The sequence below is a fragment of the Pseudopipra pipra genome, chromosome 8 (assembly GCF_036250125.1).
Source record: "Pseudopipra pipra isolate bDixPip1 chromosome 8, bDixPip1.hap1, whole genome shotgun sequence".
In the NCBI taxonomy this organism is placed as follows: domain Eukaryota; kingdom Metazoa; phylum Chordata; class Aves; order Passeriformes; family Pipridae; genus Pseudopipra; species Pseudopipra pipra.
In genome coordinates, this window is record NC_087556.1 from 16403079 (window position 1) to 16417524 (window position 14446).

The 14446-nt window shown below is 36.1% G+C and overlaps 1 protein-coding gene across 8 annotated transcripts in view; it reads left to right on the top strand.

Annotated features, from left to right (window-relative positions):
• PPP3CB (protein phosphatase 3 catalytic subunit beta) overlaps positions 1–14446 on the top strand; it is a 48267-nt gene that overhangs the window by 28964 nt on the left and 4857 nt on the right. For 2 of the 8 annotated variants that reach the window (XM_064663782.1, XM_064663783.1), the window contains 4 exons: positions 2504–2588; positions 3471–3568; positions 9046–9075; positions 10768–12469. In XM_064663782.1, coding sequence (XP_064519852.1) covers positions 2504–2588; positions 3471–3568; positions 9046–9075; positions 10768–10946 — 392 coding nt within the window. In that variant the 3' untranslated portion in view covers positions 10947–12469. Of the gene's footprint in view, positions 1–2503; positions 2589–3470; positions 3569–9045; positions 9076–10767; positions 12470–13006; positions 13066–13691; positions 13764–14446 lie in introns of those variants that run through there. The other 6 variants (XM_064663786.1, XM_064663785.1, XR_010432427.1 and 3 more) reach the window with 5 other exon arrangements.

The following is a 14446-nucleotide window of genomic DNA, read 5'->3' on the forward strand; positions in this document are numbered from 1 at the left end:
CCAGAGGTTATGTGAATTCTTCGAGGCAGAATAGTATCAGCATTCCAGCATTTGTTTCTAGTACCGGCATTGGGAATAGGAAATGGGAGAGTTCTTTGTCGTATCTCCTCTGATCTAGGGTGTAATCAAGACATTCTCCAAGCCATGTCTTCTTACTGTCTTCTCTAAAGTAACCAGGATTCAGTGGCCACATTAGTTCAGTGCTGCAGCCTGGAGTAATGCATTTGGCCTTTTGCCTTGGCTGTGTTGATTCTGGAGGGCTGGGGCAATGAGAGATCATGGTGAAAAAAACAAACAAAAAACCTAAATGAAACCAAAACCAAAGCATCTAAGCTGCCCAAAAGCAGCCTTTCTCCTTTTAAGGCATAGGGACCTTCCAGAGTTAGATACAGACACTAGCACTGCCCAAAGTCTTTCCAGCCTGCACGTTGTAGCTCGGCATCAGTGAGGCCTGTAAATAGGTGTAGGTAGGAACAAAACTGAGGAACCTACAGAGAAAGATTAATGGTTCCTCATTTAGCCCTGACCTTTTCAAAAACACTGAGAGAGTCCCCTTCTCATTCTAGATTCTCAAGCTGCTACTCAATAGTATTTAAAGAAAGGAAGTAAAAACTTCTAGAACTTCAAAAGTTCAAATTTTAAGGAAATTATTTGCAGTGAAAGTTGAATGTTTCAGCCTATCCTACTCAAAGTTTTTCCTGAGCCACCTGTTTTGTCCTTTTTTTAATTTGATGTCTTCAGTTTGTTAAAAGTTTTAACTTTGTCTATTAAAAAATTGTACTCAGTAGTTCCTGGTTTTATTTCATTTTGTTTAAATGGATTGGCAGATACTTGTCATACCCCGAGATTCTTCCACTGTGGTCGTCCAAAGGTTGTCTCTTGCTCCCTTTTTTTTCTTTATCACTGCTACACGTTTTCCATCTTGTGTGGTTTTGTTGTTGTTTGACCTTATATGCTTTATCTTTTGTAATTTATTTGGTTTGGTGTTTGGGGTGGGAAGGCTACCCATTCTTATGGACAGAAGGCATTGTTGCAGCTGTGCTCTGAGAAGTGTGACTGTTGTGCTGGAGTGTGTGTCCTCTATGGGGAAGCTCCATACTAGTGAGCAGGGATGCAAAAAAGCTTCTTCCACAGCTCCCTTTTTTTGAATGTGAGTAGGTGAATCTGTGGATATGCAGCTCTCCTGTGCCCACTTCTGTGATCCTCTCTTCTACATTCTTGCAAAATAATATAAATTTATAAATTTATATAAATATATAAATTAATTAAAAAAAATTAAAACGTTGCAACTTTTTATTGAGTACCTTTGTCCTGGAACTGAACAACACTGCCATATGGAAGATCTGGAATACCTAACAGAGCTGTCTGAGTGTTCCCTTTTGGTCCCCGTAGCTGAATTCACAGTAGGACTGAGTTACGCTTAGCTTGGTGTCATTAACACTCTCCTTTCTCAATGGCTAAGGAGAAATAAGGATTTTGATACCTCCTCATCTGCCTTTACTGTTTTAGTGAAACTGAGAAGTCAGCAAAGGGAAAGAAAGATCCGAGGGCAAAGATGACCCTGAAATTACCTCAGCTGGTTAGAGCCTGGTGCTAATAATGCCAAGGTTGTGGGTTTGATCCCTGTATGGGCCATTCACTTAAGAATTGACTTGATGACCCTTGTTGGGTCCCTTCCAACTCAGAATATTCTGTGATTCTATGACTTTCATACATTGAAACAAGACAGCAACATTTAGTGTTGGAGAAAAGAGTTTTGCTTTCATGTCAAGGCAAGCATAGGTGGCTCTCCTTCCCAATTGCAAGCTTCCTTTCAGAGTTTTGTCTTCACTCTTGTCTGTCACAAATGGTAGCACTCTGCCCTATGGGATATGCAGTGTTTACTCCAGGTCTTTTGGTATTTGTAATTTCTGCAAATGATGCAAGCCTGAGATGATGTGGAACATAGACTTAGATGGTAAGGGAGGTACCAGTGCAAATCTTTACCATTTTATTTTTCCTTTTTTTTTTTGGTGGAATTTTTTTTTGGGTAGTTGACATTAAAAAAAAGAAAAAAACTGTTTTCTCTCAGACAGCTGTGTAACAATTAGAAAATGTTTATTTTTTGTGGCTTTAATATCTCTTTGGCTTCTGTATTGGGCTGCATGCCTACATCTTGATATATACAGATGTCAGTACTAAGAATTTTAACTGTAAAATTTAGGCAAATGAGTTACAATAGTTACTACAGTGTAGTGATGGTAATTTAGATGCTCAGTAGCTTTGGGAGATCACTGTGAACATCCTAAGCTTTTTTGTGTGTGTTTCATGGACGCAGAGGTGATGGTGGGTTTGATGGCATTCTGAAGCCATAATTTAATAACTTCGTGCCCTTAAGTGTTTGGGTACTGACCTCCTGTGACGAGTACTGAACTTAAACGGTTGTGTTGAGTTTGATGCACTTTAAAATGGTGATCCTCGAAATAGTCATGAGCTTGAGACTCTTTTCTTATTCCATTGAAAGTAGGTACAGCTGCCGCACGGAAAGAAATAATCAGAAACAAAATTCGTGCAATCGGCAAGATGGCGAGAGTCTTCTCTGTTCTCAGGTACTGGTGCGACTTCTGCATTCCTAAACCCCTGTTATGTATGTCAGGGAAACATCTCTGTTTCAGGATAATGGATGCCAGACATTTTTCAGGGAGATCGCTGTGCATCAGCATCTTGTTTGGCATATTGGTGCAGCCCATTAATGTTGGTATTTTTGGTTAAAGAATATTTTTGAGTTCTATTTGAGACATGTTTGAAGAAATTAGAGAACATGATCTCTAGTTTACGCGTTGTTTGCACATTGTTGGTCCAGATGCTGTGAGTGTTGGAAAGATAATACCAAAATAGAGATTGAAATCAAAGGTGTAATGGAGGAGGTCAGGACTGGCTCTGAAACCAGAAATTTGAGGACTAGAGGGTTTCTGTTTCAGGTTTTTGTTTATTTGCTTTCAGATATTTAAAAAATACTATATTCTTGTACTTCTTTAAATACAGAGATTTCATGATCATATTTACCCAAAATGTATAATTTTTCCACAGACCGTAATTGCTCAAATAGGGATAATTTTTTAAACTTGTTATTTCCTGAAGTATAGACACTTTGAACAAAATGGGGGATTGTTTTATGGTACTGAGATACATTCAGTACCTCTTTAGGCATTCAGTGCTAATTTCAAAGCTAATGAGCCTGCATGTGAATAATTGCTCAGAATTTGGTTCAGAAGTAGTCAGCATTTATAACTCGTAGGCAGAGGAAAGACTGGTATGGAATAGAATTATTTTCCCCTTTTTAGTTGTTTGAATTTGAATTTACATTCAGTCTTGACGTGCCTAAAGCACAGCAAAAATAGTCTCTCCCTCTCCCCATCCATTATTTTACTTCAGTGCAAGTTTTCATGCACAGATATTTAAGATTTTGTTGTTGTTTTTTCTCACACCAGGGAGGAGAGTGAAAGTGTGCTGACACTCAAGGGTTTGACTCCCACTGGAATGTTACCTAGTGGAGTGTTGGCTGGAGGACGACAGACCCTGCAAAGTGGTAATGATGTTATGCAACTTGCTGTGCCTCAGATGGACTGGGGCACATCTCACTCTTTTGCTAACACCACACATAATGCATGCAGGGAATTTCTTATGCTTTTCAGTTCTTGTCTTAGCGGCTGATACAAGCATAGTGTTATGTGTTAATCAGGCAATGTGAAATGGATACTTAACCAGGGTATAAAACTAAAAGCAAATTAGTTCAGCAGTGCCAGGCCACATTTTTCAGACTTGGAGCTTCCTTAGTTTACAATTTTTCAGGTGGGATGACCTTATAGATCTGGTATTGAGGCATTTGATCATTACAGATATGAAAATGGCAGTGTAATTTTGCATCATTGTTTGCTCTCCATTAAAATGGTTTTATTAAAGTTGTGTTAGTATTTTCATTGACAATGTCAAATACTTGTTGATATCAACAAACAGCTACAGGCTGCATAGTTCCATATTACACTCCATTGACAGATTGGAATGTGCTACGTTTTGTACCCTGGTAATTAATGCCAAAGTTTGTTCTCTATGTTGTTTGTCAAATGTTCTATGTATAATTGACCTCCCTGAATTGTCCTTGTAACATGCTGTTTCCTTCCTCTGCAGATGTAGCTGCTTTCTTAGATCTGTCTGTCTCTCTCTAGGTATAGATGTATGTCTGTATAAGTGTTAAAATTAAACCACTATCCCAGACACTTGTCTGTCTCCTGATGTAGAAGCAATGTTGTAGCACCTTGTTTTTGAGGTTTGCTGCATTTGCTGCTGCACATTGTCTGTGCATTTGAAACAATAATGTACTTGAAAAATATTCAGCAATTGTTATAAAATCAGTTGAGAATAAAGGGATTGAATTTAAAACTTGTAAATAAATCAAAATAAAAGGGTGTTATTAAGTGTGCATATATTTTTTTGCATGAAAATAAAAAGAACTCTATACAAAATATACCTGTAATCTGGCTCATTGAATATTTTGTAAAAGGTTTTTATTCTTTTTTTAGTTTGTTGAATCATTGGATCATATTTTTCACAAGGCCCATAAATGATTAACTAGGCTTAGGGAGAATGCTCTGAGATTGTACCAAGTGTATTAGAAGAATGAAGTCCACGTTTCTGTTCACAGTGGTGGATAACTAAAATATACCAGTCTGAAACTGGACTTCATATCAGCAGCACTCTTAACATAAATTGTTCAAAGACTTTTTATTGGCCATCTTCAGGCTTTACTAGAAAGTATAAGACTGTTGTATGGGACTGCTGAATTTTATAACTATTGAAAGATTGTGATATATGAATACCATTTTTTACACAATCTATTTTCCAAGAGTAGCTGCTTTTCTCATTTTGTGATTTAGACTGTTTACTTGAATTTTTTAAATTTTCTATGTAGTTTTTTTAAAACCTTTCACTACATTTTCTATTAAACTATCAAAGCTGTTTTTAATAGCTTTGAAGCACAAATGTCACATTTTAAATCATTTTTCAGTGGACATATAATGTCTACAAGTAAGTTTATATGTCCAGTGTATGTATGTGATTGTTTTGTGAATGTCTATAACAAGAAATGGTGTATGTTTCCTAATCCATTCAACTATTCCAAAAGCATATGTTCTAGCTTTAATTTCCATTGTTTAATAAGATACTTTATTATGCTTAAAAAATGAGTCTGCATTCCTCTCATTTAACAGATTTTTATGCATGTTGCATTACAAATATCAGAGAGGATCAAACTGACTAGAAAATTTTTTAAACATAAAACATGTGACTTTCCACCATTACTGAAAATGTGGGACATTTGGAAAGTATGCAAAATGCCTTTTGGATTTTTGTGGGTGTGGTTTTTCTTGACTAGAACTTTTGATGGCAATATTCCTGGACGCACGACATTAATAGACCTCATTTATTTTAGTCATGTCGATTGTTCAAAATAAATCATGCCAACTGTTAGTTCTTCTTAAACTGAAGTAACTTCTCTTTACTGATAAGCATGTTATTGTTTCAGTCTTTAAAAAGTAGTTTTCAAATTATAATGCTCAATTGCAAAGCTAGAAGTAAACCAAAAATAAAATAAAGCTTCACTAAGTGATACTTTTCTAAACCATCATAATATCAGAGAATTTATATTGGCAAAAATACAGTCACTGATAGTATAGTAGGATTTCTTACTACAAATACTTAATTACTCTTTGAAGTATCTTGTTGATCAGTACACTATCAGTTATTTAAACTAGTCTAGATTTGCAAAAATAATAGAACATAATATTAATTGAAGTAATATTAATTGAAGTAATTTTTTTATTCTGTTCTTTTGTTTCTTTAAAAATACACAGAATCGACCAGTATGTTTTCCTGGTTTCAGTCTTCAAAATGCTAATTTTTCAATGGCACATTGAGAAAAGCTCTGTTTGTGCTGGTTGCTATTAAATCTATAAGGAAGCTTTGAAAGTTATAAGAAATTGGAGTATATTTCTACATTTCTCTAGAGAGCTGGGCTGAAAATTTTTTATCAGGGCAAAGAGATATACACATATATGTCTGGAAGTCACCGTTAAGGTAATGCATCTGCAACTTCTGCATGTACACCTCTTCTAGTTCCTAATGGCAGTAACACAGTCTGTCCTAGACCTTAGGAAATGCCACTATTCCTTCAGGAATTTGTTCAGCCCAGCTGCTGTGGCCCGTGAGCTGCTGGCCCTGCTCAGAGGATGGAGCCTGTTGGCACTGACACTGCACAGGAGGGTGCCCACAACACAACTCCTGTGAGGGCAGTGCCTGAGCAGATTCCTACTGCAGAACAGAGCAGCCTGAGGGAGAATTGCAATTGGGAACTGTAGGGAAGAGGTCAAACAAAGACAAGTCAGTTGAAAAAGATAATTTTGGAAAAAAGTGCAAATCTGCATCCTATAGAAGAAGTCAAAGTAAGAATTTCTTTGTTTTTCATAAATATATGGGTATATTTTTGAAAAACGAATCATAAGTTACTTTTAGATAGCTTTAATGTACTAGGATAAAAACAGACCTTGGGAAATCATGGCCTTTGTATGTTTCTAAAATTTTTTAATGTAGACTTTTTTTATTTTATTTATGTTACTTGCATTATAGTAGCTGAAATATTAAAAGTCCATATTTAAGTACTGTTATTTAAAGTAACATCTCCTAGTGACTTATTCTGTGAACTGAATTTGATAAAATTATTTTCCAAATTGAGTCAATATCTTTTAAAAAGTTACAAAACACCTAAAGCTTTATTCTGCAACATATTAAATGCAAGCCTAAATTAAAAATTGTAAGTACTTCCATGGAAATCAGTTGAACTGTCTTTCATATCTGCCTCTGCTGTTAGTCAGGGAGCAGTAAGATAGTTTTTTGGTTTTATGTTGAAAATTGGCAAGGATTTTCTGTTGGATCCATCCCTTAAGTAAAGCAGGGGGAGACCTGAAATTGAGGATGGAAATGCTATTGAAACTTGTTGCTTAAAAATTTGCTCTCAGTTGAGAATTTTTAGAGCAAAGACTTCAGAATTGCCTGTTAATATGATCCAGTATTTGTTTGAAGTTTATCAAGGTTTACAGAGAATATAGTTTTAATTTCCATGTACCTGCAAAAGAGAATCCAACAAAATTATTTTCCAAATTGAGTCTTTGCAGTGTGGGGTTTTTTTAAGTGCCTGTATTTTCCAGTCAGTTTGTTCTTTTATGTCAAGTTGAAAATTATCTTTTTCTTAACTGTGATGTATATTCCAAGGTCTTTTTGGAATAATAATACTACAAGTAGAGTGAAATAGGAGTAAATTTTGAAATTTGTATTTATGACCAAGCTACATAATTTGCAGAGATAAATCAGTATTCGTGATCTTTTCAGGAAAAGATTGAAAACAAAGACTTCACAGGTAACAGGAAATGGTGGAAAGAGGTGGTTTTTTTACATAGATTTGTATTTGTATGGCAAATTGGTTATAGCATGAAATTATTTATTTGGTGACTTTCTAAAATAATTCTTAAATTTATTTTTACAAATTGAGAAGGTTTCCTTAATCTAAACATAAATAACCATCTATTCAAGTGGCTTTTTGATTTAATTCTGGAATTGCCCTTGTCTCTGTAGATTTAAGTGCAGGAGTTTTTCAGGGTTTTTCTTCTTTTTTGTGTTCCATGGGAAGTGCAGTATGTGCAAGTCAAAATGCTGCATTACCCTTCAATATTCTACATTATTTTAGTAGCACTTAATGCAAGTATCCCATTTTTTTTTTTATTTATCTCAGCGGAAATTACAATCTTATGCAACAGTGAGCCTAAAGTATAGTGTAGGCAATTCATACATAACAACATAATGTAGGCATAGTGTAGGTGATTGGAATGTTGTGTCTGGGTTTTGTTGGATAGAAAATAAGAAGTAATAAACTTAATTCTCTTTAAAGAAATCTATTCTGACCTAATGCCATATTTTCTTATATAGGTATTTTCCCCAGCATTTGCTTGAATACTCTGTTATGACTTTTGTTGTTAACAGTATGTATCAAGCACCACACAAGTAGGTTTACCACTATATGTGCTATTTTTTTGTTAATATTTCTGAAATTATGGTATTAGAGGCATGGCAAATAGTAGGGGAGGTAAAAAGTTGTTACTGTTATTGAAACTTAGCTACAGTTCAGGGTGTAGTAACAATAACCTTATGTTTAAGCTTCACGTCTACAGCTAAAACTATAAGGAAAGATCTCACAAGAAATTACAGCAGATGTCCTGGTTATTTAGTTTGAAAAACAGCTAGTAAGATAGATTTTTTTTCCATATTCACATTAATTCACCCACCAAGACTATGTTAAATCCAGACCTCTTCCTGATTTAGACTTTGTTGTTGATTCAACTAAACAATTTACAAGACTTTGTAAATATACCTTGCTAGATTTGTCTTTCACAGCTTAAATTTCACAGATCAGTTCTCAGAGATGCCCATTTTAGCTTAAAATATGGTGAGGAATTGAAGTACTAGTTAAACTTTAGGGAGCTAAAGATAAAGAGAAAAATAACTTCTTATTATTAGAATGTTGCTAGTTTATTTTTATAGGGTCGTTCCTGGTAATTTAGTGAAGCTCAGTAATGCATTTTAATCTTCAGAAACAATCTCAAATAGATTTTTAATATTTTTTAAACCATACCACAACTTTAACATGAGCTGAAATTTTCTCTTGGTTTCCTAAAAAAACTCAGAATTTACAACCAAAACTTACAGAAATGTGCAGTTAATAGCATCAATTAATTAGTGTTACCTTGATAGACTTTTAGTTAATAAACTGTACTAGTTAAAATTTAGGAGAACTTTCACTTAAAAACAACCCCCCCAAACCCTTAATTGTCATTTTAACTAATTGTAATCTAATCTGGCGTAGCATACTATATTAAATTGATCATTGCCTTTTCTGCTATGCGATATTACACTCTTCATCTTTCTCATTCATTTTGCATGCATCTGCTCACTTCTGTACAGCCACTGTAGAGGCAATTGAGGCTGAAAAAGGTATGATCAGAGTCTTTGCCCTTGGCAGAGATCTGTGGTGTCTGGGAGGGAATTCAAAAGTACTCTGTGTGGGTGTGTTTTATTTTCAACTTGCACAAGCAGAGATGAATCAACTGCATTGATTCATCCCTTTTACATGTAACATTCATTTCTGGCTTTAGGATGATGATTATCTTTAATATTTTAGGGAAATTCTTGGGGTTTTTTTGATCTCTTTTTGTTTGTTTTTTTTATACAAAATATGCAGTAGGTTTTTGTATAGTAGCATGTTGTGATACGTGGTGTTGTCTTGAAGTCCTTAAAAATGGTAGTGTTTAGTGGTTTTTTTCTGCATTCAACTGCAAGGTTTTGTTTGATTGTGGGGAGGGGATGTTATATGTGGAAGGAGGGTTGTTTATGCATGCCTTTTCTCATAAAATCTATTTAATGGCTTTGAACATATCTTTTTTAACTTTCCATGGCACACCTGGTAGTGCAAGATGTATAAATATGTTTTTTTCTATAGATTTCTGATATAATTTGTTGATCAAATTTACTTCCAGTGTATGTCCCAGACTGCCAGTATAAGACTTATTAAATTCCATGGATTATCAGTGCTTCTGTGCTAAATAAGTTGTATATATGTTATATACATCTTCTGTTAGTGGTATTGAGCAAAATGCCACCAAATTATTTGGTGTTCAGAGTATTCAGCTTCAGATTGCGTGTTTTCAGAGAGACTGTAGTTCCCTCTTGCTCAGTATTCAATGAAGTGAATGACAAACAGCAGAGCAGTTGAGAGAGCTGCCTTTGGGGTTTTTCAGATTTAGTTGCAAAGCACCATTTAATGACTCTATTCTTTGTTTTTTTAATTAAGGAAGTCAGATCTCCAAAAATATAAACAAGTGCCATATTCTGTTCTCACACACACCTGCAAGAGGTCCTGTTGTTGTGAGTGGAAAGCTGTATTTAAATCTCCAAAGAATTATTTCATCCCAAAGACTTCTGTTTTATTATGTGGTCAGCCATTTTCAAGTGTAAATTCAACTACAGACCTCATTCATTAAAATAATCAGTAGCAAAATAATATCTATTTTCTATACTTATTTTAAATACATTTGTATTTAAATGATCCCATTGTTGAACCACAGTGCTAATTTGGTGATTGTGGTTGTGTCCATTTCCATCATCCACATGATTAGCACAGTGTGAACCACATCCTGCAGTTTTGCCTGCATGAAAACTACAGGATCAGGCCATCAGTGCGTGTGCAGGATGTAAATCTGCTACTACTTTTGTAACCCTTTGCTGCTTTGCCTCCACTGCACTTGCTGTGCTGCTTAGATCTTACTGACATTGCCCCAGACAGAAGGGGGATGTTAAGATAAGCCCAGTGTGCTGGGCAGCAAAAGCAGTTGGCGTTGATAGCTGGCCCCGCCAGGGACAGGCAGAAGCAATCAAGGGAGCTTAAACCCCTTGATTCCTACTTGCAGAATATTTGCCATACTTTGTTCTTTTTGTGACAAACTAAAATCATGATTGGCGTGAACAGTTCAGGAAAGCAGGGTAGGGAAGCTTTTAGTAATACAGTTGCAGAGCCATAAGTTTCTTTGGCTGATTTCTTACCCGTTTTTAAACATCATTTGTTAGAAAAAGTATATGCTTTCAACTTATTTTTCCATTACTGACATATCAAATTTGCATTTTGTTAAGCAATACGAGGATTCTCTCCGCAACATAAAATCTGCAGTTTTGAAGAAGCAAAAGGTTTGGATAGGATCAATGAGAGAATGCCACCAAGAAAAGATGCTCTTCAGCAAGATGGTATTAATACTATAAACACAACAAATGCCAATGGAAACAATGGAACTGGCAACAACAATGCACAGTGACCACGTCAGCTTCTGGTTTACTCACTCATGTCTTGCCTGAGAATTCCTAGATTACTGCTTTTTGATGTGACAACAAATGAAATAGGGGGATCACTTGAAGTGACTACTTAATACGAGGTGAAAAACCATCTGACTTGATCCCACTGAAGAGAGACCATCATGCTTTTGAGACAACAGCCCCTCTCTTACACGGTGACCCAGCCTCCTGGGAGCGTGCCTCACCTCTGTACACAGATGTCCATCACTGGCTGCTGGAGCTTCAGAAGGGATCTGGCGAAAGAATCGGGCTGTTCTCACTAAAGCACACCTAGACTAGCATCTTATGCTTATCGTTGTCAACACTTTTAAGTTTACAAATGGGATTTTTCTTTCAGTAGAGGTAGTTTGTTTGTTTGTTTTTTTAAATCAGACTTTCAAATACAACCCTAAGAGCTAACTATTTATTAATGGACATCAGTTTCATGAAATGTCTTTAAAATTATAGATTAGAATGGTCTTAAAATATCTGAGGCTGCAAAAACTGTATTTTAAATACACAGAAAAAAATGCCAAAAAAAATCTCAGTTGGTCATTCTGTAAAATGCTGACCTCAGGTTTACTCCTTAGATGTTGCTAATTCTATATTGTATTCACTGTATTTTTTAGTTACAGCTTATCAGAAGATTTCTATGTAGGAATGTTTATTACTTGAACACAGATTTAAAAAAATATTTAATTTAGAAACTTTTTTGCCCAGCTTTTTCAAGACTCTTCCCCACCTTGAATTTAAAAAAAAAAAAATTATATATACTAATTTTAAAAGTAAAAAAAAAAAAAATGGAAGTGTTAATTTTAAGGTACTTTTAATTGAACTTTGTACATTGTTTAAGTAAATTTTGATTCATATCAAGTCTGTAAAGCTTGGCATTGTATTTTGTGTATGCATGTTTTCATTTTGCAAATATTTAATATATAGACCTATGATGTACATCTATAGGTTACCTAGATGTTATGGGTACTTTTAGTTTATTGTGAGTATTATGGTTGCATAAATAGCTAATAATCACTGGGCTGAATAGCTGCAAGCTTTTTATTATTTTTGAATCTGTAAAGGAAACTGAAACTGTATTGGACATACTTTTTGTTTAAGCAAAGCAGTGCGTAAGCAATTGCTCTGTTCAACTGCTAAGGCATTAGTGAAAGTGTAAACTTGAGACTGCATGTATTTTGGTATCTACAGGACTGCTTGGTTAAAATAAAAATTGAAGCCCTGTGCTAATTTGTTCACAAATAATGGACTGTACTGATTGCCAGTGTACTTTGTTATATATTTTGACATTTGCTACATGTTCTTCTCATCCCCTGGAACACGACTTGAAACTTATGTCACTAGAGTTCATCTCCCTTTTTTTTTTTTCTTGGTTTGCCATAAACTACAATCTGTACATACCCCTAAGTTGGAAATTTTATGCATGTTCTGAACTATTCAAGTATTTTATAAACAGTAGCACACAATAAATTTTGTGCATGGGCTGCGGCTCCTATCATTGTGTATTGGTTTTATTTGGCATATATAGGTCTGACCTTGAAAATTGTTGAGATATAGTCTGCAATATTTATTTGAAAAAATAGCATAAAAGGTCAGACTTAGCTTGCAGAAAATTAGTTGAATGTAAACATTATTTAATTTAAACTGTATTCCTGCTTCTTTTTTTTTTGCTTTTGGGTTCTCTCTGATAGATACTTTGTGTCTGCTAAGCCAGACGTCCCCTGCTGGTTTGTACAAGCTTGTCAGAGCAGGGTTAGTTGATTCTAGAAAGGCTCTTAGGCATAGCTGTGTTTTGTGTGTTGGTTTGAACTAAACATTCAGCACTATTGAAGTGTGTTGGGGCACCTTTTTGGGCAGAGGGGAGAACAGTTTGTCTTGACAGTTGGTACAGATACATTAATTAGTCTTTTTGGCATATTCTTTTTAAAAAAAGGACAAGTTGCTCATCAGGATGCGAATTAAGATAAAAGGTAAAAATAAGTGGCACACTGTTGTTAAGGGAGTTTTAATGTTTGATTTTACTTTATTGCAGATGCATTCTAATTGGAGACTCTTCTCAAAGTTTGAGTGCAGAAGATAAAGTTAAAAATGGTAAGTTTTTTGGCTTTTTTTATCAAGTGCTCCCATACACACATACCTGTGAGCTGTGCAGTCTGCATATGATGTCATATTAGAGCAGAACAAAAACCTGTTACTAAGTAGGACTGAAATTTTACATGATGAACATGACGATGGTACCTTTCTCCTTCTGAGCACTAGTGGAAAATGTCTCAACCTCTCTAGACATTATTTTTTGTTGACACTCAGATCTTGGTTGTGATGAGTAATCTGACTGGCTGGAGTTGTGTATGTGAAGAAAATACAAATACAGTCTCTGTCTGGAAAATCTTCATTGTAATTGGAGAGAACTGGTTCTCATACTTGTGTTGGCAGTAAGTGCCCAGGTGCAATGATGTTCGCTTCCCTGAGGACTCCCTCGCAGTATCCGTTTTGCTGCTTTAAGGATTCCCTCACAGCATCCATTATCTGGAGTAGTTTTTGCCAGATACGAAGGCAGATCTGCAGTAATGGCAAATATTTTGGGCAGTTGCTGGCCTGATTTCTCATGCTGTGTGTCTCCTGTCCCCCTTTAGGCAAGTAGTCAGGTAACAGGGTTGTGTCTGTGGGTGTTGTTTGGAAAGTAGGCACTCATTTTTTTGCTACTGTGTTTCTGAAAGGTGGAGTCTGGAGCTGTCTCTAATTCTTGTATTGTTTGGGAGAAGAAATTATATCCTTCCTCCCAGAAAACTGTAAGTAGTTTGCATTGCTCATTTTATGCTTTCAGCATTTTAAGGAGGGGAAAAAAAAAAAAAGAAGTTGTCTCTGTGCCCTTAGTCTGTTCTTGGGTAGGGAACAGAGAAGCCTTGGAAATAGCTTTGACAGCCAAGGGACACAGGTGGCAAAAGCTGTGAGAGGCATGGCTGGTGCATGGTTTGAGCTGGAGTGGTCAGCACTTCCCTGCCCCACCTGGGCTCAGCGGGCATCATCTGGGTCACTTCTTCCCTGACCTATGGGTGGCACTGTCACATCTGGGATGCTCTTACCTGTAGGGCAGTGACAGCGAGGAGTATGTAGAGGTGGGCTGGGGTCTCTCACTGCTCTGAGGAGTGTACATGTGTGTTGGTGACACTGAGCAGCAGAAGTACAGATTGTGCTGGGTCAGATTTTGGGGGGTTATTTTCCAGCAGACACTTGTGCTGTCGGGGAACTTGTGCTGGCACTTGCTGATCCAAACGTGGAAGAGCAGCATAGTTCACAACCTACCTGTATCTAGTTTAATGGCAAACCTGTCCTCACCTCCCAGCATTATGGTGTGAAACATGAGCTCTCCTTTCAAAGCTTATTAAACCCAATTGTGAAATGGAAAATTTGCTCTAGTGGTATCTGTTGAATTGTGAAGATTGGCCTCTCTTGCAAAAAGACAAATGCTTGG